The sequence below is a fragment of the Leopardus geoffroyi genome, chromosome A1, assembly GCF_018350155.1.
Source record: "Leopardus geoffroyi isolate Oge1 chromosome A1, O.geoffroyi_Oge1_pat1.0, whole genome shotgun sequence".
NCBI lineage: Eukaryota > Metazoa > Chordata > Mammalia > Carnivora > Felidae > Leopardus > Leopardus geoffroyi.
In genome coordinates this window covers 29474467-29498890 of record NC_059326.1, presented here as the reverse complement: position 1 = coordinate 29498890, position 24424 = coordinate 29474467, and the positions used below count along the sequence as shown (strand labels likewise).

At 40.5% G+C, this 24424-nt stretch overlaps 2 protein-coding genes and 1 non-coding gene across 6 annotated transcripts in view; 1 reads left to right on the top strand and 2 right to left on the bottom strand.

Moving 5' to 3' along the window:
* The window catches only part of ELF1 (E74 like ETS transcription factor 1), a 108851-nt gene extending 86791 nt beyond the window's left edge, over positions 1-22060 (bottom strand). For all 3 annotated transcript variants that reach the window (XM_045478143.1, XM_045478176.1, XM_045478193.1), the window contains exon 1: positions 21923-22060. The gene's annotated coding sequence lies outside the window, so the exon portion shown is untranslated. The remainder of the gene's footprint in view (positions 1-21922) is intronic.
* TRNAE-UUC lies at positions 21821-21892 on the bottom strand. Its single transcript has one exon. It is a non-coding gene; the product is annotated as a tRNA-Glu (tRNA).
* A 27-nt stretch (positions 22061-22087) lies between the features above and the next one.
* The window catches only part of WBP4 (WW domain binding protein 4), a 66300-nt gene continuing 63963 nt past the window's right edge, over positions 22088-24424 (top strand). The window contains exons 1-2 of one of the 2 annotated variants that reach the window (XM_045478225.1): positions 22088-22199; positions 23682-23754. Coding sequence is in view for 1 of the 2 variants with exons in the window: in XM_045478214.1 (XP_045334170.1) it covers positions 22736-22737; positions 23682-23754 (75 nt within the window). In the remaining variant the exon portion in view is untranslated. Of the gene's footprint in view, positions 22200-22630; positions 22738-23681; positions 23755-24424 lie in introns of those variants that run through there. The other variant, XM_045478214.1, reaches the window with a different exon arrangement.

The following is a 24424-nucleotide window of genomic DNA, read 5'->3' as shown; positions in this document are numbered from 1 at the left end:
TTTCACCAAAAAGAGATACAGATGGCAGAGAAAGACAGCAAAAAATCTCAACATCCTTACTCAACAGGAAAATGCAAATTAAAGCCACAGTACCCGTGCACATCAACAGAATAACTTAAAAAAAAAAAAAAAAACAACAACAACAACTGAAAATACCAAGTGCTAGGGAGGATGTACAGCAACTTCAACTTTCACATGCAAAGTTGGGAATGTAAAATGGTACAGCCTACTTGGAAAACCATTTAGCAGTTTCTTGTAAACATATACTTATTATACAATCCAGCAGACTCAATCCTAAATATATGCCTAAGAGAAAGGAAAATATATGTCTATTAAAAACAAAAACAGGGGCGCCTGGGTGGCGCAGTCGGTTAAGTGTCTGACTTCAGCCAGGTCACGATCTCGCGGTCCGTGAGTTCGAGCCCCGCGTCGGGCTCTGGGCTGATGGCTCAGAGCCTGGAGCCTGTTTCCGATTCTGTGTCTCCCTCTCTCTCTGCCCCTCCCCCGTTCATGCTCTGTCTCTCTCTGTCCCAAAACTAAAAAAAATAAACGTTGAAAAAAAAAATTAAAAAAAAAAAAACAAAAAAACAAAAACAAAAACAAAAACAAAACCTTCTACTGGGGTGCCTCAGTAGAAGGCATCTGACTCAGTTAAGCATCTGACTCTTGATTTCAGCTCGGGTCATAATATCACAGTTGGTGGGATTGAGCCCCACATTAGACTCTCTCCCTCTCTCAAAAATAAATGAACATTTAAAATAACAACAAAAACTTCTACTTAAATATTTATATAAATTTTATTCAGAATTACCAAATCCTGGAAACCCAAATGTCCATCAACTGGAGAACGGTTAAACACATAGTGGTACATCCATACAACGGGATATTATTAGCAGTAACTTTCAAAATACAGCTACCACATGGATAAATCTAAAAGCATTAGGGAGTGAAATAAGCCAAACTCAAAATATATACTATATGACTCCACTTACACGATGTTCTGGAAAAGGCAAAACAAAAAGGGCAGAATTCCTATCAGTGGCTGCCAGGGGCTAGGAATGAGGGGGGGAGACTGACTACAAAGGGGAACAAGGAAACCGTTTGGAGTGATGGAAGCATTCTGTATAGGGATTGTGGTATTGGTTCTATGACCTATATATGTTGTCAAAATTCATAGAACTGTACAACTAAATAGGGCAAATTGCACTGTGCATAAAAAATAGTTCAATAAACCTGACTTCAAAAAGAAACTAGTTCATGTGTAATACAGTTATTAATATTGAACTGAGCACTAAGTAAACACTTTATAAACATTAACTTATTATTATGCTTCTTAGTAGAAGCAATCAGTATCATATAGTTCAGGATGAGAAAGGTTAAGTCTTTAAACTTTTATATAAATAAAATGTGGCATCTTAGGCTTGTGATGCAAATATATTATACTTGTACATACAGTTGGATGTCTATTTCTATAATTAGATCTCTATCAAGTCAGTATATACCTTAATATAAAGCTGTCATGGCTACTTGGAGGAATTTTCAGCATTTATATTTGAACTATTAGTTTAGCAAGATTAGGTCAATTAAATGAATTGAATGCAGCTAAAGTTAGGACACTGTAAATTTCTTTCTTTAAAATACAACTTATAAAAAGAATTTACAATGCAAGCAAGGACTCTCTTCTTTCCTTTCATTGTTACTGCTTCTCTTTGAACTCAAATGTGAAAAATCCCAGTATCTGAAAATATTAAACAGTCTCATGCTCATATCTAGAATACCTGGGCTTTAAAAAAAGGCTTGCTCTGAATCTGTCCCCTCGTTCAGGAGCCAACAGGAGAGATGGAAGAAGCATGCAAAGATCAAATCATTAAAATGATAAATGACCAAAATCACTATTCTCTACTACTTATTTTTTTATTTATTTTGCGAGTGAGAGAGAGCACAAGTGGGGAGGGGCGCAGAGACAGAGAGAGAGAGAGAGAGAGAGAGAGAGAGAGAGAATCCCAGGTAGGCTCCAAACTGTCAGTGCAGAGCCTGAGGCAGGGCTGAAATTCACAAACTGTGAGATCATGACTTGAGCCAAAGTCAGATGCTTAACTGAGCACCCCAGGCACCTGTCTCCAGTATTTAAATATAAAAAAAAATTTTTTTTTTTAAGACTGGGATTCAGTGTTCTAAATATTTCAGTGGGAAAGGATTCTCAAAGTATAATCCCAGGTTCTGAACAACATGCAGCATTTCCAAATGTGACCTTAAATGTCAAACATAGTTAATTCTCTATCATCTATCACTAGTGGGTTAAAACAAGGCCTCCTTTCCTGTTTCTGCACCCATTATTAAGTAGGACACATCCATAAGGAACATTCTCCTGGACAAGCGTCTGTGTGTTTTAAAAGGCACACCAAAGTCAAAAGGGGCCATCGCAGTGCCTGGGTGGCTCAGTGGATCGAAGGCTGACTTCAGCTCAGGTCATGATCTCACGGTTAGTGAGTTCAAGCCCACTGTCAGGCTCTGTGCTTATAGCTCAGAGCCTGGAGCCTGCTTCGGATTCTGTGTCTCCCTCTTTCTCTGCTCCTCCCCTACTTATACTCTGTCTCTGTCTCTGAAAAATAAACAGTAAAAAAAATTTTTTTAAGAAGGGACCAGGCTTTGGCTGGTTTTGTTTACTAATGTGTTCCTATCATCAAGACAGGGCCCAACACACAGCAGAAACTCAGAGACATGAATAAATAACTTTTCTAAAACAGTTCATTAAAGGAAAATTATAGCATATCAGGATTTTACTGCGCATTCAAATATTTTTTAAAGACATGATTTGGCCCATAATTTGATACTGCAAAATTCATGTACCTACCTGTGTTATAAGATTCCATCGTAGGTACTATTTTGGATGTTGTTCTTTCCCTTCTTGTCAAAAACAACCCAAGAATTGATTGTACAATTATATTTTTTATGATGCTCCCAGGTAATATTCTGACTGCAATCTCAAATTTCATATAGATGTATCTTTTATACATGATGTGATATATCTTTTAATCTCTTTTGATTAAATTTTAAATTCAATGTTAAAGACAATGTGTCCTTTACTTCAGTGGATTGTAACCAGGGATGTACCTGTGAATTACCTAAAGGAGCTTCATGCCTACTGTTGGAAACAGACTGAATAAGGTGGGTAGAAGCCATGCTTCTGAGCACCTCTGCTCTACTGCTCTGCAGTCTTACAATCTAATGTAGTTAGTGGTCTTCACATAGCAGTCACTCAAAAAGATGCTTGTTCCCTTACTATTCAATAATTTCTAAATGTTGTGGAGAGGAAATCCTCTATTTTTTACATTGAGTTTAGAGTGAAACTTAAGATCCTCCTTTGCTACCGCATCATACTGTAGGAAAAATAATATCGCAACAACATCCTAACTGTCCCTTTTCCTACCACCAACTACCTATTTCCAATTCACCTTTCACTCTGCTATCACAGAATCTTCCTTTAAAAAACACTATGTGAATTGATGTGATTATCAACTCATGACTGAAAAAAAAGAAACTAACAAACTTTGATTCCCCCGAAATAAAATAACCTAGACTACCTACCATGGTTTTCAAACTTTTGTTACACAGTTGAATTCTTACAAAAATCTTCAAGGAACTGAGATACTACATACATTTAAGTCTTTGTTGTTTTCAGAAAGTCTAAAAATACCAATCCTATCCAAACTCATTTTAAAAATAGGGAAAGGAGGGGTGCCTGGGTGGCTCAGTTGGTTAAGCCTGACTTTGGCTCAGGTGATGATCTTGTGGTTTGTATGTCCAAGCCCTGTGTCAGGCTCTGTGCTGACAGCTTGGAGTCTGCTTCAGATTCTGTGTCTCCCTCTCTCTCTGCCCCTCCCCCACTTGTACTCTCTGTCCCTCTCTCAAAAATAAATAAACATTAAAAATTTTTTAATTAAAAAAATAAAAATCAGGAAAGGAGATAACTGACTTGCCCAATGTCAAGTTCATGACTGATCTGAGGTACTCCTAGGTATCCACTCATTTAACATTTACTGAGCATCTACTATGTGCCAGGCACTCTTCCAGGCCCTTGCTACATAGCAGTGAACAAAGAAGACACACTGTTGGTAAATGATCCCTCCCCACATGGCACTTATATTCTAGTAAGGGACAAACATTATGGACTAAATACAGAGCATGTCAATTATAAATAAAAGATAAAATACACATATGCTAGTGATAAGGACAAAGAAGGAAAAAAACATAATAGCAAAGAGGAGAATAGAACATTTTAGACTAGCTAGGGAGGATTTACTTTTGCCATGTCACCTTTGCATAAAGACCTCCAGCCATGTAGACATATCTAATAAAGAACATTCTAGACAGAGAAAGCCTGTACAAAGACTCTAACAGGGAGCTTAACTGATACATTTAAGGAAAGCAAGGAGGCCAGTGTGGGTCAAGTAGAGAAAATAAGAAGAGTAAGAGGAGGAGAAGAGTACTAGGAACTAGTGGAGAGCCTCACTGTTTAGAGACTTAATAGTTGGAGAGTTTTCAGCATATGAGTCATAAGATTTGACCTCTGTGATGAAAACACACTGCAAAGGGGCAAGGAAAGAAGCGAGGAGAAGCTAATGCAATAATCCAAAGAGGATAATGACTAAAACAAAGGAGGTAGCATAAGAGGAAGATCTGACTCAATTATGGATGTTTTTGAGGAATACCCAATGAAATTTCTGAATGGACGGAAATAGTTGGTGGGGAAAGAAAGGCTTCAAAACTCCATTTCTGGCAACTGAAAGACTGCTGTTGCCCAAACTGAGCCAGGAAAGACTACAGATGATGACGGTTTGGGGTATGGAAACATCAGGAGCTCAGTTTTAAACTCATTAAGTTTGAGATGTTCATCAGCTCTCCAAGTGGACATGTCAAATTGGACAGATTGCCTTGGAGTTGCAGACATAGTCCTAAGGTCAAGGGAAGGGATATGGGCTAGGTATAGAAATTGTAGTCATTAACATATATACAATAATAAAGCTATAGGTAGAAAAGGTAAGGACCACAGACCTCTGGGACACTCCAATATTGAGAGGTAGAGGAGAGGAGGTAAAGTTAGCAGAGAAGGCTGAGAAGGAGTATCCAAAAATATCGCAGGAAAACAAGGCAAATATGGTATTACCCTGGAATTTGAGTAAAAGTGTTTCCAAAAGAAGGGATTGAGCAACTGTGCCAAATGCTGATGACATATCAAATAAAATGATGTCTGAGAAAAAAATGGTAGTTGAATTTAGCAACATGAACGTCACTGTTAATTTTTTTTTTTTTTTGATGTTTTAATTTATTTTTTAAGACAGAGAAAGCATGAGCTGGGGAGGGGCAGAGAGAGAGGGAGACAGGAATCGAAGCAGGTTCTGCACTGACAGCAGAGAGCTTGATGCGGGGCTCAAACCCATGAGTTGTGAGATCATGACCTGAGCTGAAGTCAAGATGCTTAGCTAACTGAGCCACCCAGGCACCCCACATCACTGTTAACTTTGTTTTCATGCTATGATAGAGAAAAAAAAAAAAAAAGATAAGTAAAACATCAGATTACAGGGAATTTAACAGAGATTGAAAGGTGAGAAACTGTTGTGAATGAGTCAAGAACAGATTTGAGAGGGGAAGGGAGGGCTTCTTTAAGAAAGGCAGTGCCATTTCTATTGCCAAGAACATTCCATTTTGTATTGCAGTTAATTTTGTACAAGTCTATCTATACATCGATAAACTGGTAACCCATTCAAGAGCAGGAACCATACCCTGCAGCTTGTATGACCGACTGTGACTGTGGACAGAAGTTTGAAGAGTGGAGAACAAAAATCACAACCAGGCTACATTTAAGAAATAAGTCTCCTGGGGTGCCCGGGTGGCTCAGTCGGTTGAGCATCCAACTCTTGATTTTGTCTCAGGTGAGGATCTCACCGTTCGTGGGATGGAGCCCAACACCAAGCTCTGCGCTGGCACACAGTCTGCTTGAGATTCTCTCTCTCCCTCTCTCTGCCCCTCTCCTGCTCTCTCAAATATAAATAAATAAATTTAAAAAAATAAAGAAGTCTCCTCACCAAAATTTTACTTAACTGAATACATAAAATTAACAGATATTCAGAATAACTGGAAATTTTTATAATTACCCCCAAAATTCAATTACATTTATGTCAGTTCACTAATAAGATATTTTTAAAAACACAAGAAACCTGATACCAATATTTTGGAAACTTTTTTTTTTTAATCCTATGGCAGGAGAATATTTAAGCAAATGGGCTTTTAGCACAAATTCAAAAAACTTATCTCTAATACCCCAAACCTCCATGCTCTTTAAAAAGAGAAAAGAAAAAGACATCTTTTGCCATTAGTAAAGTTTAAGATTATGGTAGAAAGCAAACCTCTTGGGGTGCCTGGGTGGCTCAGTCGGTTGAGTGTCCAACTTCAGTTCAGATCATGATCTCACTGTTTGTGGCCTCGAGCCCTGTGTCGGGCTCTGTGCTGACAGCTCAGAGCCTGGAGCCTGCTTCGGATTCTGTGTCTCCCTCTCTCTCTGCCCCTCCCCCACTCATGCTCTGTCTCTCTGTCTCAAAAATAAACATTAAAAAAAATAAAGCAAGCTTCTTATTTTAAAATAGCCTGATTTACACTATTTAGACTCTGTCTATTTTTATATAATATTTATTATCTAACACAAATTAAAGATCCTGTTTACAAAGAGACTAAGAAAAAGCTTAGTGTTACGGCTTTAATTCTCATAAACAGATGAACTCAAAGTTAATTCATAATTGCTTGTGGACTGATGACTTACTTGGCATGACTTTCTGCTTAGGACTAAATCACAGAATGCTTAGCCCTAAATATTATAACCCACCAATGTGAAAAAAAAATTACATTCTATCATTTTTGCTCTTTAATAAAAATAACTATACACAAAAAAGGGGAACTTTAGGATATGTTAAAGGAACACGAACTTCAATTTCTAATTGTACTGCTGGTCAAAATAGAGAAATGAAAAAACCGACAGTAGCAACTAGCCATGTAGTCCAAAGCATGGGCTTTAGAGTAGGTGACCTGGGTTCGGTCCCAGCTCCACTATTAACTAATTGCATGACCTAGGGCTATTTAAACTCTCTGTGCCTATGTTTTTACTTCTGTAAAAAGGATCATGCTAATCCCTATTTCACAAAAAAACTCACTTAAATTGCTTATTGTAATACCAGGAGGACACATGATGTGTTCTCAATTATTTATCAAAAAACAGAGGAGGAGAGGAGGTAACATACTAGAAGTACATTTATAATCAGCAATAAAATGGAATGAACTATTGATAAACACAACTTGGATGACTCTCAAAAACATTATGAGGAGTCAAAGAAGCCATTGTCAAAAGGTTACATACTCTAGGATTCCAAATATATGACATTCTCTGAAATATCAAAGTATAATGTTGGAGAACTTATCAGTGGTTGCAGGGGCATTGATTAGGGGTAGGATGTGACTATAATGAGAGAGCATGAGGGAGTTTTGAGGGGGGATGGAATTGTTCTACATCCTGATTTAAAAAAAAAAAAAAAGGTGGGGGGGCACCTGGGTGGCTCAGTAGGTTAAGTGTCTAACTAGATTTCAGCTCAGGTCACGAACTCACAGCTCATGAGTTTGCCTCATATCAGGGTGCTGTGAGCACAGAGCCTGCTTGAGATTCTCTCTCTCTCTCTGCCCCTCCCCCACACTCACTCTATCAAAATAAATAAACTTAAAAAAAAAAAACAACAAGACCTGATATATGTTGCTCCCAAAAAATAATTTTTAAAGGCCAATTTTACTCTATAATTTTAAAAATGCAACAATTGGGTCACCTGGGTGGCTCATTCAGTTAAGCGTCTGACTTTGCCTCAGGTCATGATCTCACAGGTTCAGGGGTTTGAGCCCTGCATCAGGCTCTGTGCTGATAGCTCACAGCCTGGAGCCTACTTCAGATTCTGTGTTTCCCTCCCTCTCTCTCTCTCTCTGCCCTTCTGCTTGTGCATGCTCTCACTCTCTCTCTCAAAAATAAATAAAAATAAATATAAAAAAAAGTAAAATTAAACAATTTGTTTAAAACCCCAAAGTCCAAAAAGTTATTACTCCAGTCCCTGACCATGAGAGAATAGAAGACAAAAGACAAAATCAAACTGAGGGACATTCTACAAAATAGCTGCCTGATAGTCTGAAAATGTCAGAGTCCAAAAAAAAAAAAAAAAAAAAAAAAAAAAAAAAAAAAAAAAAAGACAAGAAACCATCAGAGATTTGAGAGAATTAAGAAGAAACAACAATTAAATGCAGGGCAGCTGGGTGGCTCAGTCATTAAGCATCTGACTTCGGCTCAGGTCATGATCTCACAGTGAGTTCAAGTACCACATAGGGTGAGCTTGAGCCCTGCTTCGCGTGAGCCCCGCTTCGGGGTGAGCCCCCGCTTCTCCCCTTTCTCCCCACACCGCACGCTCACTTGCACCCCCTCTCTCAAAAAAACAAAGACAACTAAGTGCAACACATCCTGGAACAGAAAAAAGACATCAGTAGAAAAACTATGAACAATCCTAATAAGGTTTATAGTATTCTACCAATCTTAGTTTCTTAAGTTTCTGGGTTTTGTTTTGTTTTGAGAGCAAACATAGGGGAGGGGCAGATGGAGAGGGGGAGAGACAGAATCTTAAGCAGGCTCCACACTCAGCAAGTATTCTGACTCCTAGCTGGATCTCTCAACCATAAGATCATGACCTTAGCCGAAATCAAGAGTTGGATGCTCAACCATCTGAGCCACTCAGTCGCCCCTTGATTTCTTAGTTTTGATAGCTGTAATGTGATTGTGTATGACATTAACATTAGTAGAAGCTGGATGAAGAACATAGAGAAGCTCTGTACTATTTATGCAATTCTTCTGTAAGCCTAGAATCACTTCAAAATAGGTTTAAAAAGATTAAATACCAGAAAAAGTAAGGTTTGCAATAATTTCATGAAGCAAAAATAGGTTATTTCTCTTCCAGAAACCAACCAATGCCATCCTGCATATTTTCATTCCCTCGGTGTAAGTTTAACTACCTAGCCTAGTTTGTACCTACATTAAGATAATACATGTTATCTGAAAGGGATAAAACAGATTGTACCATAAATGATAGAACTTATTAGCTATGCTCACTTCCAGTATATATGTTTATACCTTTAAAAATTGTTATCAACATTTGATTTCCCAATTCAAGAATGATGCTTTTTAAAAAAGGAATTTCTCATAAATCCTACCTCTTAATATTCCTATTAAAAAAAACAAAACTTTCAATAGCCTACTAGTGCCCACAGAATAAATTCTAATATAAGATATTTTTGCATCTTGACTTTGGTCTACCTTATTGTAGCCTCACTTGTGGCCTTTCCACCTCCCAACAAACACCCACAATCCAGCTTTGCTGAGCTTAATTCAGAGCATGTCATGCTTTCTACCTCCATATTTGCTGGCCTTCCCCACCAAGTAAATCTCCTGCAAAGCCCCTCTCTCCATCACTACAAGAAAGAATTGGTCCCTTTGAGCCTCACTCTGTATTTTAAAAATTGTCTGATAGATGCATGCATCACATTGTTTATGTATTCACGTAAACATTTACGTACTGTTGTACAAAGCACTCTGACAGGTTTTGGGACTTAAAGATGAACTGATTTTCTTCATAACTCTTCCTGACTACTCTGCTGGAATAACTGGTGAAGAACATATCGTTGTTGTTGTTGTTTTTAAATCACTTGTTTACATGTCTCACTGGTCACATATTTTAGCCTGATAGCATTCCTGACCCACAATACTTCTGTAATAAATATTTGCTGAATGAAAACATTTGGAAGTCACCTAAATATTGGCTCAATGATAAATCTATTTTTTCTCTTCCACACAAAACAAACCATTCTCAGGTCATTTCTGTAGAAGTCTAAATTACACAAAAAGCAAGGCCTTTTCCTCACTTTCCTGAATGGACTGATATCTCTGAATAGGTTGGTTAAGGCTGGGTCTGGCAGCCCTATATGGGGATCAAGGCAAGAACAGTAAACTTTATATTCGTTAAGAAATCACAGTTTCTGGGTTAGTCCCCATGCTCACACCTGAACATCTCATTGTGTTAATAGACAATGAATACAATTAAACAGAGAGAGAGGCATGGAGAGAGAGGGAGAGAAAAAAGAAAAACTCCCAATAGAGTAGAACTGATTATCCAAATAGGGCCCTTTCCCTCAACTTTTGGTCTTCTGTCCCTCTCAGGCTTTTACTTACACAACCTTCTGTCAATAAGCTAATTCTAAATAATTAGAAACAAACTGGTAACTATTTCAGTAAAAAGGAATATTCAAATGAGATACTTAGCCTACAGGGTTTATATTTCACAATACTGTACACATGGAACAATTAGTGACTTCTTTTAACTCTTATTTTACTACCATCACAAAGGATACACTTTAGCTGTAGCTAAACTGCTCTGCTGCTCTTCTTCCCTACTTGAAACCATATCACTGGTACAAATGAAAACTTTAAAACTTAAAAGTATTTTAGATCTACGATCATTTCAGAAAATATTTCTTGGACTCACACAACGCTCTCAGTATTTCAATGTTCTCAAATTTCTATCTCCAGGTCTTGCTCTTGAACTCCAGATTCTTCTATCCAACTTGACAACTCCATTCAAATGTCTAATAGACTTTTCAAACTTACCTCATCCAAATCTGAATTCCTGATCTTCCCTCCAAAACCTACTCTACCCAGTTGTCTCCAGTCGTCTTGGTAGAGATTCAACACTTCTAGCTGCTCACAACAAAAACCTTGGCCACTGACTCTTCTTTCAGTCCTCTAGTCATATCCAACCTGTCGAAAAAATCCTGTTGGTTCAATCTTCAAAACATATACAAAATCCGAAAATCATTCAACCTCATTGCTACTCTCACGCTGCAAACCACCTTCCGCTCTCATCTGCATCACTTCAGAGTCTTCCTGCTTCTATTCTTCTTTCCCTACAACATACTATCAAAGCAGCAGCCAGAAGTAACCTATTTAAAAAGACAAGTCAGGTTATATCACTCTCCTGCTTCAAAACCCTCCTGTAGTTCTTCTTTTCACACACAAAAATAGAAGTCTTCATAACAACTTCAAGGATAAGATCCTACTCTGGCCCCAATCTCTATGATTGTATCTCTTACCACTTCCTGCTTGCTTGCTCTCTTCTCATCATACTGACCTCTCCTTGCTATCCCAGGAACATACCAAGCATTCTTCCCCTCCAGGTCTATGCACTGCCTGTTCTCACCGCCAGGGAGCCTTTTCTGTTAGATATCCAGGTAGCTAACCTCCTCTACTTCTTACAGTAAACCACTGAAGTAATAGGTACTAAACTGTTCAGACTTCTCAGTGTGAAATATGACTCTGCCTCTTCTCTATCCTTTAAATATGGAATTGGCCAAGTGATTTGCTTTGGCCAATGACATAATAACAAAACACAAGCACAGGCCTACCAAGTATAGGTACACGGGAGCTTAACCTCTCTATTGCTGCTTGGGATCCCTCCAGCCACCACTAAGGTATGAGAGCCACACAGAGAGCCCCTCAGCCATGTGAGCAAAGCCACTCTAGATTAAGTATATAGCCCCAGCCGAGCCAGTTCTGATCTGAAGAATCACCCAATCATAAAAAATAACAATATACAGGATACACATAGTTGCTAAAAAATCATGATGTGCTCATTTAAAGCCAGGATTAAAAACCATTCTCACTGTAGAATCCTATGTCATTTCTATAACATCCCAAACTTTTTAAAAACCTCCTATTTTGAACTTTAGAATTTAGTGTGAACCATCTCAACAGACATTTCCCAAATTTAAAGATACTAAAATGAGCGTGTATAACCTGCTACATATTAAGAATTCAGATAATTACAAATTAGAGAAATAAGTCCCCAGGACTTACCAACCTGTCTCTGCTTTTATTTTTGCTACTGTTTCCCACTATCCTTTCTCCCCATTCTTCAAGACTCTGCTAAAGTTGAGCTGAGAGAATATATAAGAAAAGTGATGAAACTTTAAAAAAAAAAAAAAAAAAAAAGGATATGCCTTAAATTATCTCAAGTATCTAAATGTAGGTAGGGGCGCCTGGGTGGCGCAGTCGGTTAAGCGTCCGACTTCAGCCAGGTCACGATCTCGCGGTCCGTGAGTTCGAGCCCCGCGTCGGGCTCTGGGCTGATGGCTCAGAGCCTGGAGCCTGTTTCCGATTCTGTGTCTCCCTCTCTGTCTGCCCTTCCCCCGTTCATGCTCTGTCTCTCTCTGTCCCAAAAGTAAATAAACGTTGAAAAAAAAAAAAAAAATCTAAATGTAGGTAAAGACAGGGACACCTGGGCGGCTCAGTGAGTTAAGTGTCCGACTCTTGATTTTGGCTCAGGTCATGATTGCAGGGTCGTGGAATCAAGCCCTGTGTCAGGAACCATGCTGGGTGTGGAGCCTGCTTGGGATTCTCTCTCTCTGCCCCTGCTTGTGCTTGCTCTCTCTAAACAAAACAAAACAAACAACAACAACAACAACAAAAAACCCAACCCCAATTTTGACAACCTCAAACCTATCTACCATTCCTTCTCATTCCCTTCACAGCTAAACTTGCTCAAATATTTATCTGTATTCCATTTCTTCATTTCCCACTCATTCTTAGACTCATACTAATCTAATCTAATCCTACCACTATTATGCCACTAAATCTGTTCTAACTAAAGTCAATGACCAGACAGGTAAAACCAATTAACGCTTTCAGAACTTGTTTTGTTGGACCTGATAAATGTTCTGTCCTGGTTTTTCCCCAATTCTGGACTACTTTCCCTTAGTCGTCTCTGCCCCGCCTCCATGTACCTCCCCACTGGAGGTTCTAAAGATTCCACTGAAAGCCGCCTTCTCTCTCTACACTCTCCCTGGGCAAATTCATCCATTTCTAGGGTTTCAACTACCAAGTTAGAGTATAAAGGTGAAAATCACCTCTGTTCAATTACCCTTGATATTCCCCTGAAATTTGTTAAGTTCATGTCACCACATCAACAGGCCACATTGACAATATATCATCTGAATAAATACAAATGAACCATTTTTCCCTCTGACATTCAAGCACCAGATTGAGTAGGTAATTCATATTTAAAAGCCACATTGTAGGAAAAGATACATAGTTTTTCTCCTTACTTCCACTCCATTCCACCAACATACTTTTTGGTTTAAAACTCATCAATGTCTGTCATCTTTGCATAAGATAATATTCAAACCCCTTAACATGGCCTACAATGCCTTACATAATCTGATATGTGCCACTGTCACCTCCCACCACTTTTCACACATCACAGCCCTCAGGGCCTTCTTTCATCTCCCAAAGGATACCCTTTCTTTCCCAGCTTTGGAGCATTTGCAAAATGCTACTCCCTCAAGTCTTACTTCCCTTTCTGTTTGTTCCCTGCTTTTTCCCAGCCACTGCTTACTCATCCTTGAGGTCTCTATTTAAATGTCATTTTCTTAGAGAAGCTTTTTCAGTATAGCCTTTCCACCTACTCTGTCAGGGGTCTGTCTCCCTGGTGTGTGTGTAACACTCAAGCACACTTTTTTACTTGTTCAGTCGGTATCTGTCTCCCACACTAAACTGTAAGCTTCTTGAGGATCTTGTCTGCTTTTCTCATGGTTCTGTCCTCAGCACCTAATACCTGAATATCGACCAGATTAGTAACTTCAACCTCATTACAGAGGTTTTTATAACCTTACATTCTGCATATCCAAATATAAATTCAAATTTCCCTTTACAAAAAACTACAGTAAAATATACATAAAATTTACCATCTTAACTATTTTTAAGTGTGCAGTTTAGTGGCAATAGGTACATTCACACTGTTGTGCAACTGATCTCCATAACTCTTCATCTTGTAAAACTGAAACTCTCTACCCATTAAACAAATCCCAATTCCCCCTTCCCCCAGACTCTGGCAATCATCATTCTACTTTGTCTCTATGATTTTGATTACACTTTGATACCACAAATAAGTGGAATCGTGCAGTATGTGTCTTTTTGTGACTAGCTTATTTCACTTAGCATGTCCTGCAGGTTCATCCACGTTGTAGCAAATTGCAGAATTTCCTTCCTTTTTAAGACTGAAAAATATTCTACTGTATGTACATACCACATTTTGTTTATCCGTTTATCCACTGAAGAACACTTAGGTAATTTCCATCTTTCACCTATTGTGAATAATGTTGCTGTGAACATGGATGCACAGGGTCTCTTTGAAACTCTGCTTTTAATTCTTTGGGCAGATAGCCATAAATGGGAATGCTGGATCATATAGTAATTCTATTTCTAACTTTTCGAGGAACCACCATAAAACTTTCCAAAGTAGCTGTGCCATTTTACATTCCTATGAACAGTACACTAGAGCTCCAATTTCTCCATATTCTCTCCAACACTTGTTATTTCCTGTCTTTTTTTTTAATAGCAGGCATTCTAATGAGTATGTAGTTTTGCTTTTATGTAAAATGTATGTGCTTTCTTTTTCCTACAAACCTGTGGTAAAAAGCCCCCTTAAAATATTCCCCATAAACTAACCTAAGACATTCTAGAAGGTATTGAAAACAGAAACGAGACAATCTTTGACAGCAGGATTTTAAGGAACAGTAAAATTGTGGTTCATGTGCAATGGCAAAAAAAACGGGAAAACGAAAAAAGAAATGGCATTCCTACTCATATCTGAAATTCCCTGATGTGAACTGCCCACTTGGCATTTTGAATTCCTTACGCCTATGTTCTGCCTTCCATCAGGAAGGCACCTTCCTGTGTTTCTGTGCACCTCTGTACCTTCCCACAGTGCTAGGAGTCCGCCTGAGGGCAATCTCTTTCTGTCACACTCTTCCTTTCTACTTCAGCTCTTACAACTGACATGACTGCCTGCCTTACTCAGGGGGTGATTGAGTAGCAAGTCCCCATCCTTCCCAGTTAATAGGGTCATCTGTGTTTCTTGGCATAAGGGAGAGTCAGTGATAAACACAGATGTCAGGAAAGTCATAGTAAAACAAATCCCATTAGAATTTTGAAAGTTTGAATTATATAATTAAATCTGGAAACAAATAAAAAGCTTCACACAAAGCAATATATCAACACATCCTAAACCAGAAATGCATCCTGGTCTTGGGATTTTAAGTCCAAAAGAAACTTTAACTAAATTAAAAGATTAAACTACAAATAAAGATTTAAGACTATAAGGACTGTCTGAATGTAGAAGTCACTACATGTCTGAATAGAGAAGTCGCTCTGTCTCTCTAAACAATGAATAACATTAAAAAAATTTTTTTTAAATCATTAACACTCAATTTGAAAATCTCTTCATTACCAAAATGTAAGGTCCCTAAGATGAAGTATCAGGTAACTTAAGGGGCTGGGGGTCCAGATGATACTTCTTCATTCTTCTCCTCAGACTGGGTATCACATTCAGAAAGCATGCACAATTGCTGACCTCAGAATTCTGCTTCAGCTCAATTCTGCTTTACTGCTAACACAAATTTCAAGCGCTAAATGGCCACTCCACCCCTCCTGACACCTCAGGGAATACAAGCCATTTACAACATTAGGCTTGTAAACAGCTCTTCTGCTGGGAAAGTTTTATTTTGTAGAGTTCTAGACAGAACCATTTCCTGAGTTGCAGAGAGCAAATAAGTCTTTCACAATCATGATTTCATTTTGATGCAAACTAGCTCACCAGTTTAATTTGTGAGCAGACTGCCCTTCTACATAAGTAACACAGAACAAAATCCAAATTGTTTACATAAATACAACTAAGGCAATTCATCAAAGCACGAAGAACTTCTAACAATAAAATCCAACTCTACAAAAAATGAGAAGGGAAGGTCACTTTCACTTAGCCAAAGAAAAGGGGGAGGGTGGGGAGTTTCACATATTTCTCAAGAAACAGAACTCTCAAAATCTACCATGTTATAACACAGGATGAAAAAATTAGTACAATAGAAAAAAAGACTATTTTACAACATGCCATAATGTTTTAAAAAACACACTCTTTGATAGGAAATTTCTGGAGCAAAGAGGTATCTAAACAGCATTCTTTAATTTCTTTGTAACTTTAAACAACTGATTGTATTTTAAACTCCTCTTCTCTAAAAGCCTCTGAAAAAGCTCAGAAAACTAATTTTACTTTTCAATTACCATAACCCACAAATACAGATGTGGAAGAACCATAATCAGCTCTAAAATAGTGAATTTCAAATGAATGAAGTTTTATCACAATTCATACTGTCCACAGGGTGGCAGTCTGACAGCCTTAAATTTGTCTCTGGACTTAATGTACAATTTTAGTATTCAAAAAGACACATGCACATACAGGTGGGCAATAATAGTTTCCTGTCTGACCAACCCTAGGAGCAAAAAAAAAGTCTATGCTTTTTAACTGCTCTATTTCTTTTAGGAATGCTTACTTCCTGACACCTTCAATTTTTCCTTCAATGTGCCTTTTTTAAAAATCTGATCCTTTGTATTCTCCCGCCACCACCCTAGTTAAGGCCTGACCAAAGGGTGAGTGAGAGCAAGAAGAGGAATAGGAAGACACAATCTTTCCATCCTCCAGTTTATCCTGCACACTACTACCAAATTAATTTCATCAAAACACTTAACAAGAAATCTCTTCTCCCAGCTAATTCCTTATCCCAAATTCAAAGACCTGCACAATCAGAACCTTCCAAAATCTATCTAAATGTTCTGGAAGAGTCAAGGGGATCTGTAAAATAAATTTTACTTTGAACAGACCTCCCAACATCCTGGTTTTCATTCATTCATTCAAACACTTCTAAATGTTCTCCAAGTGCCAAGCACTGTTCCAGGTGCTGATGATACAGAAGAGAATAAGTCAAAGTTCCTGCTTCAAAGTTATTCTCTTTACTGGACAGTTTTGAGTTCAAAGTTGTTAGGGGTAAGGGGATAAGCCCCCAAGCACTTCCAGTTCTCCACAAGTATAGGCCACTGGAAACACACTAGTGGTTGAGGGGGATGATAAAGATACCAGAGATCTGCCAGCACTGACATTGTCTGCTACAAGCCCTAATCTATTTTTGCAGCCTTATTTCCTATTCCTATCCTACATGTACCCTCAGTTCAGCCAAAATGTGCTACAAACTGTTAATGTGTCTCTGCTCCTGCTTGCTTCCTTCTTAATGCTTTGCCTTTCACCGTATCATCTCCATGAGCAAAAGCCTAACCAGACTTCAAAGCCCATCTCAAATGTTGCCTCCTAGAAGAGGCCTCTCCCCATTCACTTCACGTGAATCCAGATGTGATATTTTAGAGACCTTCAAACCCATGGCTTTTATGGGCATTTATCTGAGCATTTATCACACTATACATTGCATCATAATTATCTGTATACTTTAACCCTCTTTCATCAGTTATTTATTGAACACTTGATACGTTCCTGGACTAACTAGGAGCTAGAATTGCAGTGTTAAATTATTCCATTAACATTTTAAAAATACTATCCAAATGCTAAATGTAAAATGTAATATTACGTTTTTTGCTTCAATCTTTTAACAATTTTGTTGATATAATCTACATACCATCACAAAGTTCACCCGTTCAAAGAGTAGAGCTGAATGATTTTTAGTTTACAGTTGTGCAACCATTATCATTATTAGATGATTAAATGATTTTAAGACCTTTCAACCACTCTAAAAAGAAACCTTATACCTACATTAGCAGTTACTCCTCATGTCCTTTTAACCACTGTGTCCCCTGCCCTCAATCCTCGGCAACCATAAACTATACTCTTTCTCTTCTAGATTTACCTATTCTGGACAGTTTGTATAAATGGAATCATAGAAAATGGGGTCTTTTGAGCCTAGCTTCTTTCACTTAGCATATGGTCTTGAGATTGATCCATACTGTGTCATGTACCAGTTCATTCCCTTTTATTGCCAAATAATATTTGACTGTATGGATACATTCTCATTTTATTTATTCAGTTGATAGACATTTGGGTTGTTTCTACTTTCTGCTTATGAATAATGTTGTTATAAACATGTGTACATATTTTTTTGTGGACATGTGTTAATTTATCTTCGGTATATACCTAGGAATGGAACTGTTGGGTCGTATTGTAATTCTATGTTTAACATTTTGAGGGAACTGCCATCCTGTTTTCCAGAGTGACTGTACCATTTTACATGTCTACCAGCACTATATGAGGGTTCTAATTTATTCACTTTTGCTCGAATCTTAAAGAATAAGAATGATCTCACTCTGTGATATCCTTACCCTCCTGGAACTTACATTCTAGTGGAAAAAGAAATAAATAGAAACAAATACGCTAATTTCAGATAACTAAGAAAAAGGAGAAAACAAGAGAGTAATGTAACCAAAAGAAAAGGGTGGTCAAAAAGACCTCACTGAGAAAGTAAGGTTGACCTGAAATATGAATAGCTGGAGGAGAAATATTCCAGGCAGTGGAAACAGCTAGAAATAAAAGTGATAAAAGAAGAAGTTTGGCACGTTCAAGGAACAAAAAGGAAGCCAGTGTGGCTGATGCATAATGAAGAGGCAGAGAAAGCAGGAGATGAAGTTGGGGAGGTAAGCAGACGCCAGATGATACTGGGCCTCAGAGACCACAGTAACGTCTTTGGATTTTAAAATGCCACCACCCCTTGTATTTCTTTTCAATCCTTTGTATTTCTTTAAAGATAGGTGTTCATCTGTGAAAATATTTATTAAACTGTCACATATCTTCTGATTGCATCTAACAGTACCAAAGATTAAAGAGACCATTTGGGTAAATAAATGCGATTCAAGGGGCATCTGGGTGGCTCAGTCGGTTAAGCAGCTGACTTCGGCCCATGTCATGATATCACGCTTCATGAGTTTGAGCCCCATATCAGGCTCTGTACTGACAGCCCAGAGCCTGGAGCCTGCTTCAGAATCTGTGTCCTCCCTCTCTCTGACGCTCCCCTGCTTGCACTCTATGTCTCTCTCTCTCTCAAAAATAAATAAACATTAAAAAAAAAAATAAAAATAAATGCAGTTCAATTAGTATCACTTTATTCTGTGGTCCAGGAGAGAACACCTAAAATGTGACTACCAATGGCCTTTTAGTAACAAGGCAAGAGCACAAATTTATCACCTAGTCTTAACCTATTTAAGGTGTATGCCTTACTGACAGTAACTAGCACCTCAGTCTTAGAATATTAAGGTCATTTTCAATAAAGCAAGCTAGTAAGAATATAATTGCAAATAATTCTCATGATTTAAACTTAGATTTCATTTTTTCGAATTGAATTGACTGCTTTTCTCATTCTATTAAAAGTTAATATTCAACTAGTAAATAAAACCTATGGGCACATGTTTATATTACTTGAATTTTTTAAAACAGTAAGTTTTCACATGTTACTTCTCTACTTGGTTTTTTCAAAGGAAAGGGGTTGTTAAAACCCTGGTCACATAAACACCACTCCTTTGATAAAAGAACCTCTCACCTCGTCAAAATTTATTAAGGTGAAATTCTCTTCCACATGCCTCTCACTCCAAGCACTGTGTCCAGACTATTTGCCAACTTCATACTTGTTGATCCCAACTCTCCCCAGCTCCCCCACCCTCAACTCCCCTCAGCTTTAAGAGACACATTCTCCACCAGGAGAAATCCAACCAGTTCTCCAAGGTCCAGGGCAAATACTCTCCCTTGTACCTCTCCTTTCCAGTCCTCTTTCCTGAACAGAACTGACATCTCACCTCTGGGTTCCTGTAGCACTCACTTCTGCAACTCAGATACCTTGTTTGGCCTGGTCTATAACAATACATGAATCTGAGAAATACCGTCACCAAACTCTTGCCCTCAGCATACCTTCAAGTATACATAAAGCTATTTGCAATTCCTGGGTGCTAAACTGAAAATCACATCCATTTTAGCACCGTTAGGTACAGTATGATACCAAATCATCACAAAATGTAAAGTCAAGAGTTAAGCCCTCACTGGACACGAGGAAGGGGGCTTCGTTCCACCCAAATTCAGACCAAAGTCTTCAGTAGTTTCTCAATAATGACATGATCCCATTCTTCATTTTAAATGAAACTTTTCCAAAAAAAAAAAAAAAATTAAAAAATGAACCTTTCCCACTCACATTACCTATTCAAGAATGCTCAACAATCCTTGCCATTCTATCTAAAGTTTTGGAGTGATATGTATTATCAGGAATTTATGGCTGTAAACCCAGAGTACAGAGAAGGTGAAAGATCCACAAAAAGTCAATCGCAAGCTAATGACAGGAGCCAAAACACAATTACATTCAGTGTTGTACCCACAACTTACACCAACGTCAACAACAGTAACTTTCAAAAGCATGTGATGGTACTTGGTGTAAACATTTGAATTAAAAAACATATAAAATACTTCTAGTTCTGGGAGTTTATTTACAATATAAAAGTGATTAATCCTTAATCATGCGGATCACGTTAACAGATTGTTTCAAAACTCATTGTGCCGGCAAAATATAAAAGTTTGGGAATGCGCACACTAACCACCCAATCATCTGCTCTTTTAGTAATGGCACTGACCAGAAACCCATCCACAAGAGCCACTTTTTCCTTCTCTATTTGTTCCCAGAAGCCCAATGGACTAAACATTATAGTTCACCCCCTTTTCTAATCTCAGCTTGCATTTAAGATAACGCTTTTGTTTCATTTACAGCTCACATGCTGCTGACACAGCTGCCCCTTCTTTGTAATAAACACAGGGCTTCTATACTTAAAAATACAGTGAAACTTTGTTGGAACATCCCCTCCCCAGTCTTCAGCCAATTTTCTCTCTTCCAAGCCCCACCTCCACCCCAAGATTTTCTATCAGAGGCGCTCAAAACGTTAGACCTTTTGGAAACTTAAATTTCTTCTTGAAAGGCATCTCATCGTAGTGGTGTTTTTTTTTTTCCTCTGCAACATGTGCGCGCGCGCGCTTTAAAGCGGGGTTGGGGGGGGGGGGGAACGCGCATTCCCTTCCCCAGAGGCCTTCCCAGGCAGAGACAGGCACTCAAGCCTGTGGCTCTGGAGTCCGCGGTACTTTTCTGAGCTGAGACCAGCGCCCCCGAGGTCAAGCTGGGACGAGCTGGCCGCTGCGGGAGAGCCGGGTGGACACGCGGCCGGTCGGGCGGTGACGGGCAGCTGCGCGGACGGGAAAGCGCGCCCGCGGGCACCGAAGCACGCCAGACCGCCTCGCCGCCGCGTGCCCCGCGACAGGAGGCTTTGTGCCGGGGGCCGAGGTGGGGGGGTTCCCGTGAACAACAGCCGGCGGAATGAGAACGAGGACTCCGAAAGGGGCGCGGGCTCGCGGCGGGCAGGGGACGAACACACCCCCGCGTCGCCTGGGACCGTCGGAAAACTGCGGCCGCGGAGGGTGTGGGCCCCAGGGGGGCGCTGGGAGGAGATAAGGCGAGACCAGAGTTAATCATCACCTCCCCAGCGTCTGGGAAAGGACGACTCGGGGCGAAGGAGCGGGCGGGCAGCCCCTGGGAAAGTGAAACTCCTTCCTCGCGGCTCAGCCCCGCCAGCCAGAGGAGGGAAGCGAGGGGACCCTGAGCGCACTCGCTCCTCCAGCCAGCCCGGCGCAGCACGGGTCACGGAGTCGCTAACAACTACACTAATTCTCGTTTTTCACAAACTCATCATGAGAAGGAGACAAGTAGAAAGCCAGAGCTACTGAAAATAAAATAAGTGAGATCCCTCATTCGGTTTAAAAAAAAAAAAAAAAAAAAAGCTACGACATTCCCATACCGGGAGTCGAACCCGGGCCGCCTGGGTGAAAACCAGGAATCCTAACCGCTAGACCATATGGGAAGTGCTGGTAGGGACACTGCCGTGACTCACCTGACAGACGCAGGCGCTACCGCTGCCTCTGCTCCACTTGCCCGCGCCGCCGCTCCCTCCTGTAGCCTTTGCGCCGCTGGAGCCGCCGCAGCCGCTGCCCACGCGCTCTCGGAGCGAAGAAACTAGCACAGCCCGTGCGCGCGGGCGTCGCGGGGGCGGGGCGGGGCCACTCCGCCGCCTCCGGAAAGTTCTGAGGCAAAGCCCAGCAACTCGCGGCCCCGAAACCAGCTGTTTCACCTTTCTTTTTTTAACTCCGCCAACGGCCCCCAGCCTACAGGTCCGGGTTGCTCCGCTGGTCAAAGGGCGTGCGGACTAGTTGGCAAAGTTGAGGGCGGCGACGTCTCGGGGAACAGCTGTTTGCGCTCGGGGCGGAGGCGGCGCGCGAGCTCCTTGGCCACGAGCCAGCGAGCCTAGAAGAAGGGTGGAGGTTCTGGATCCCAGGGTAAGAGAGAGAGTGAAGTCGGGATGATTCGGGAACTTGAGGCGTGAGGTTCCCGTCCTTCGGCTCAGGTCCCGTCGCGCTTTCACCCTGTCTCGGTGACCTCAACCCCTTTATACCGACCCCACCTCTCAGGATCCCGGAGTACCGCCCCTGTAGGGGGAGGGGAAGAGGAGGAAATTTCGAACGCGGGTTGAGTCGCCTGGGCACCCGTAGTTGGGAACCGTGGAACACTGGTCCCGGGGAAAGAGGGAGGTGTCCGGGCTTGGAGGCTCGGGTGGGCCTCGCGGCGGGCCGGGCCTCACCTCGCCCCGCGCGGGGAACACGAGCTCGAGCCGGACCCGGGGGCGGCGCGCGGAGCGGCTGGTCCAGTCATGTGAGTCGGGTCTCAGGCTCTAAACAACGAAGTGTTGTTTCTCTGGGCGGCCCTTTCCCCGCGGGTCTCGCACTCCACCACCATCCCTCCCCACCTCCTCCTTTCGGCTGGAGGCGTGACGGAGGTGTTCTTAACTCGCTCGGGACTGTCACCAGACAGGCCGGGCCGGTTCTCTGGGCGGGTAGAAATGCTACCCTGCGGAGCGCCTTGGGGGCCTGAAGCACGGGCTTGGGGAGAGAGGCTGGCGGCCAGTTGGGGTTAGGCTGCCTCCCGGGAAGCAACCGGGTGCTCACTTGCACTGTTGGGAGTCGCTAGCACCCTGTTCGATGCCGTAGCACTTGAACGTGGGGTGTTGTGAAACTTTAGGGTTGGACTTCGGCCACGGCTGCCCTCCTCCGCCTGGTAGAAACGGCCAGTCTTGGCTAGCGTGCTGACTTTTTTTTAAGTCTTGCCGGCTGAGAGGTCTCGGCTTTTCCAACTCTCTCTTGCCCTGAGGCTCGAGAACAAATTGTATTAACTGATAGTCTCGGAGGAACCACAGTCTCTCACCTGAGGAGTCTTGTTCTTTGCTCTTTTGATGGAAAGAACTTGATTTAAAGCAAACTTTGAGTTTTTTCAGGCCTCCCATTACAACAGCTTCCCAAAATGCCAGAAAGACGTAAAGAAGGTAAATCTTTTCCAAGATGTTTCTTATTTCTGATGGCAAATGAAAAAAAAAAAGTTTTTTAAAACAGTTTTATGTAAGGGAGTTTTAAATCCGGTGCAGACTTTTTTCCTTTTTACTGGCAACAGTTTCGACTAACTGCTGCAGTGAGATAAATAATAAAATAAGACAACATTCAGTAGCAGGGGCTTATGATTGAAACTCTAAGACAATGTAAAGCATGCACAATTTTACCTTTTTATATTATAAATAACCTTAGACTTGTTTTTACCTTTTTCAGGGCAGACTACTGGAAGTCGCAACCAAAGAAATTCTGTGATTACTGCAAGTGTTGGATAGCGGACAATAGGCCTGTATGATAATTACACTATAAGAGAATCTAATAATATTTTATTCACGTGTTCCTTTTTGTCTAAACTCAGCATTTACAAAGTACCTTCATATATATTGCCCTTGTTTTTCAAAGTTGAAGGATTTCTGTTGTCTTTTCATTTCTTGTAGGAGAGCTGTGAGCTTCCTTCTTTTTCATCAGCTTAAATTTGATTATATAGTAAGCCAAATTATTTCTCTATGGTCCTTCAGTGACATTCAGGAAATGGACATTGAGTGGGTAATCTCATCCGTGTTTAGCCACACGATGTTTGTAATACTATCTGTAATACTATCTACTATCGTGTACAAAGAAACATAAAAGGACAAAGCCCTTAATGTGTAAAAAGGAGCAATTATTGTAGTTATCTTGTATCTTTTCTATTCTAATTAAATATATTTGCAGAATTTTATAGCTATAAATGGTTACATTTTAAAGAATATCATTACCGGGGCGCCTGGGTGGCGCAGTCGGTTAAGCGTCCGACTTCAGCCAGGTCACGATCTCGCGGTCCGGGAGTTCGAGCCCCGCGTCGGGCTCTGGGCTGATGGCTCAGAGCCTGGAGCCTGTTTCCGATTCTGTGTCTCCCTCTCTCTCTGCCCCTCCCCCGTTCATGCTCTGTCTCTGTCTCAAAAATAAATAAACGTTAAAAA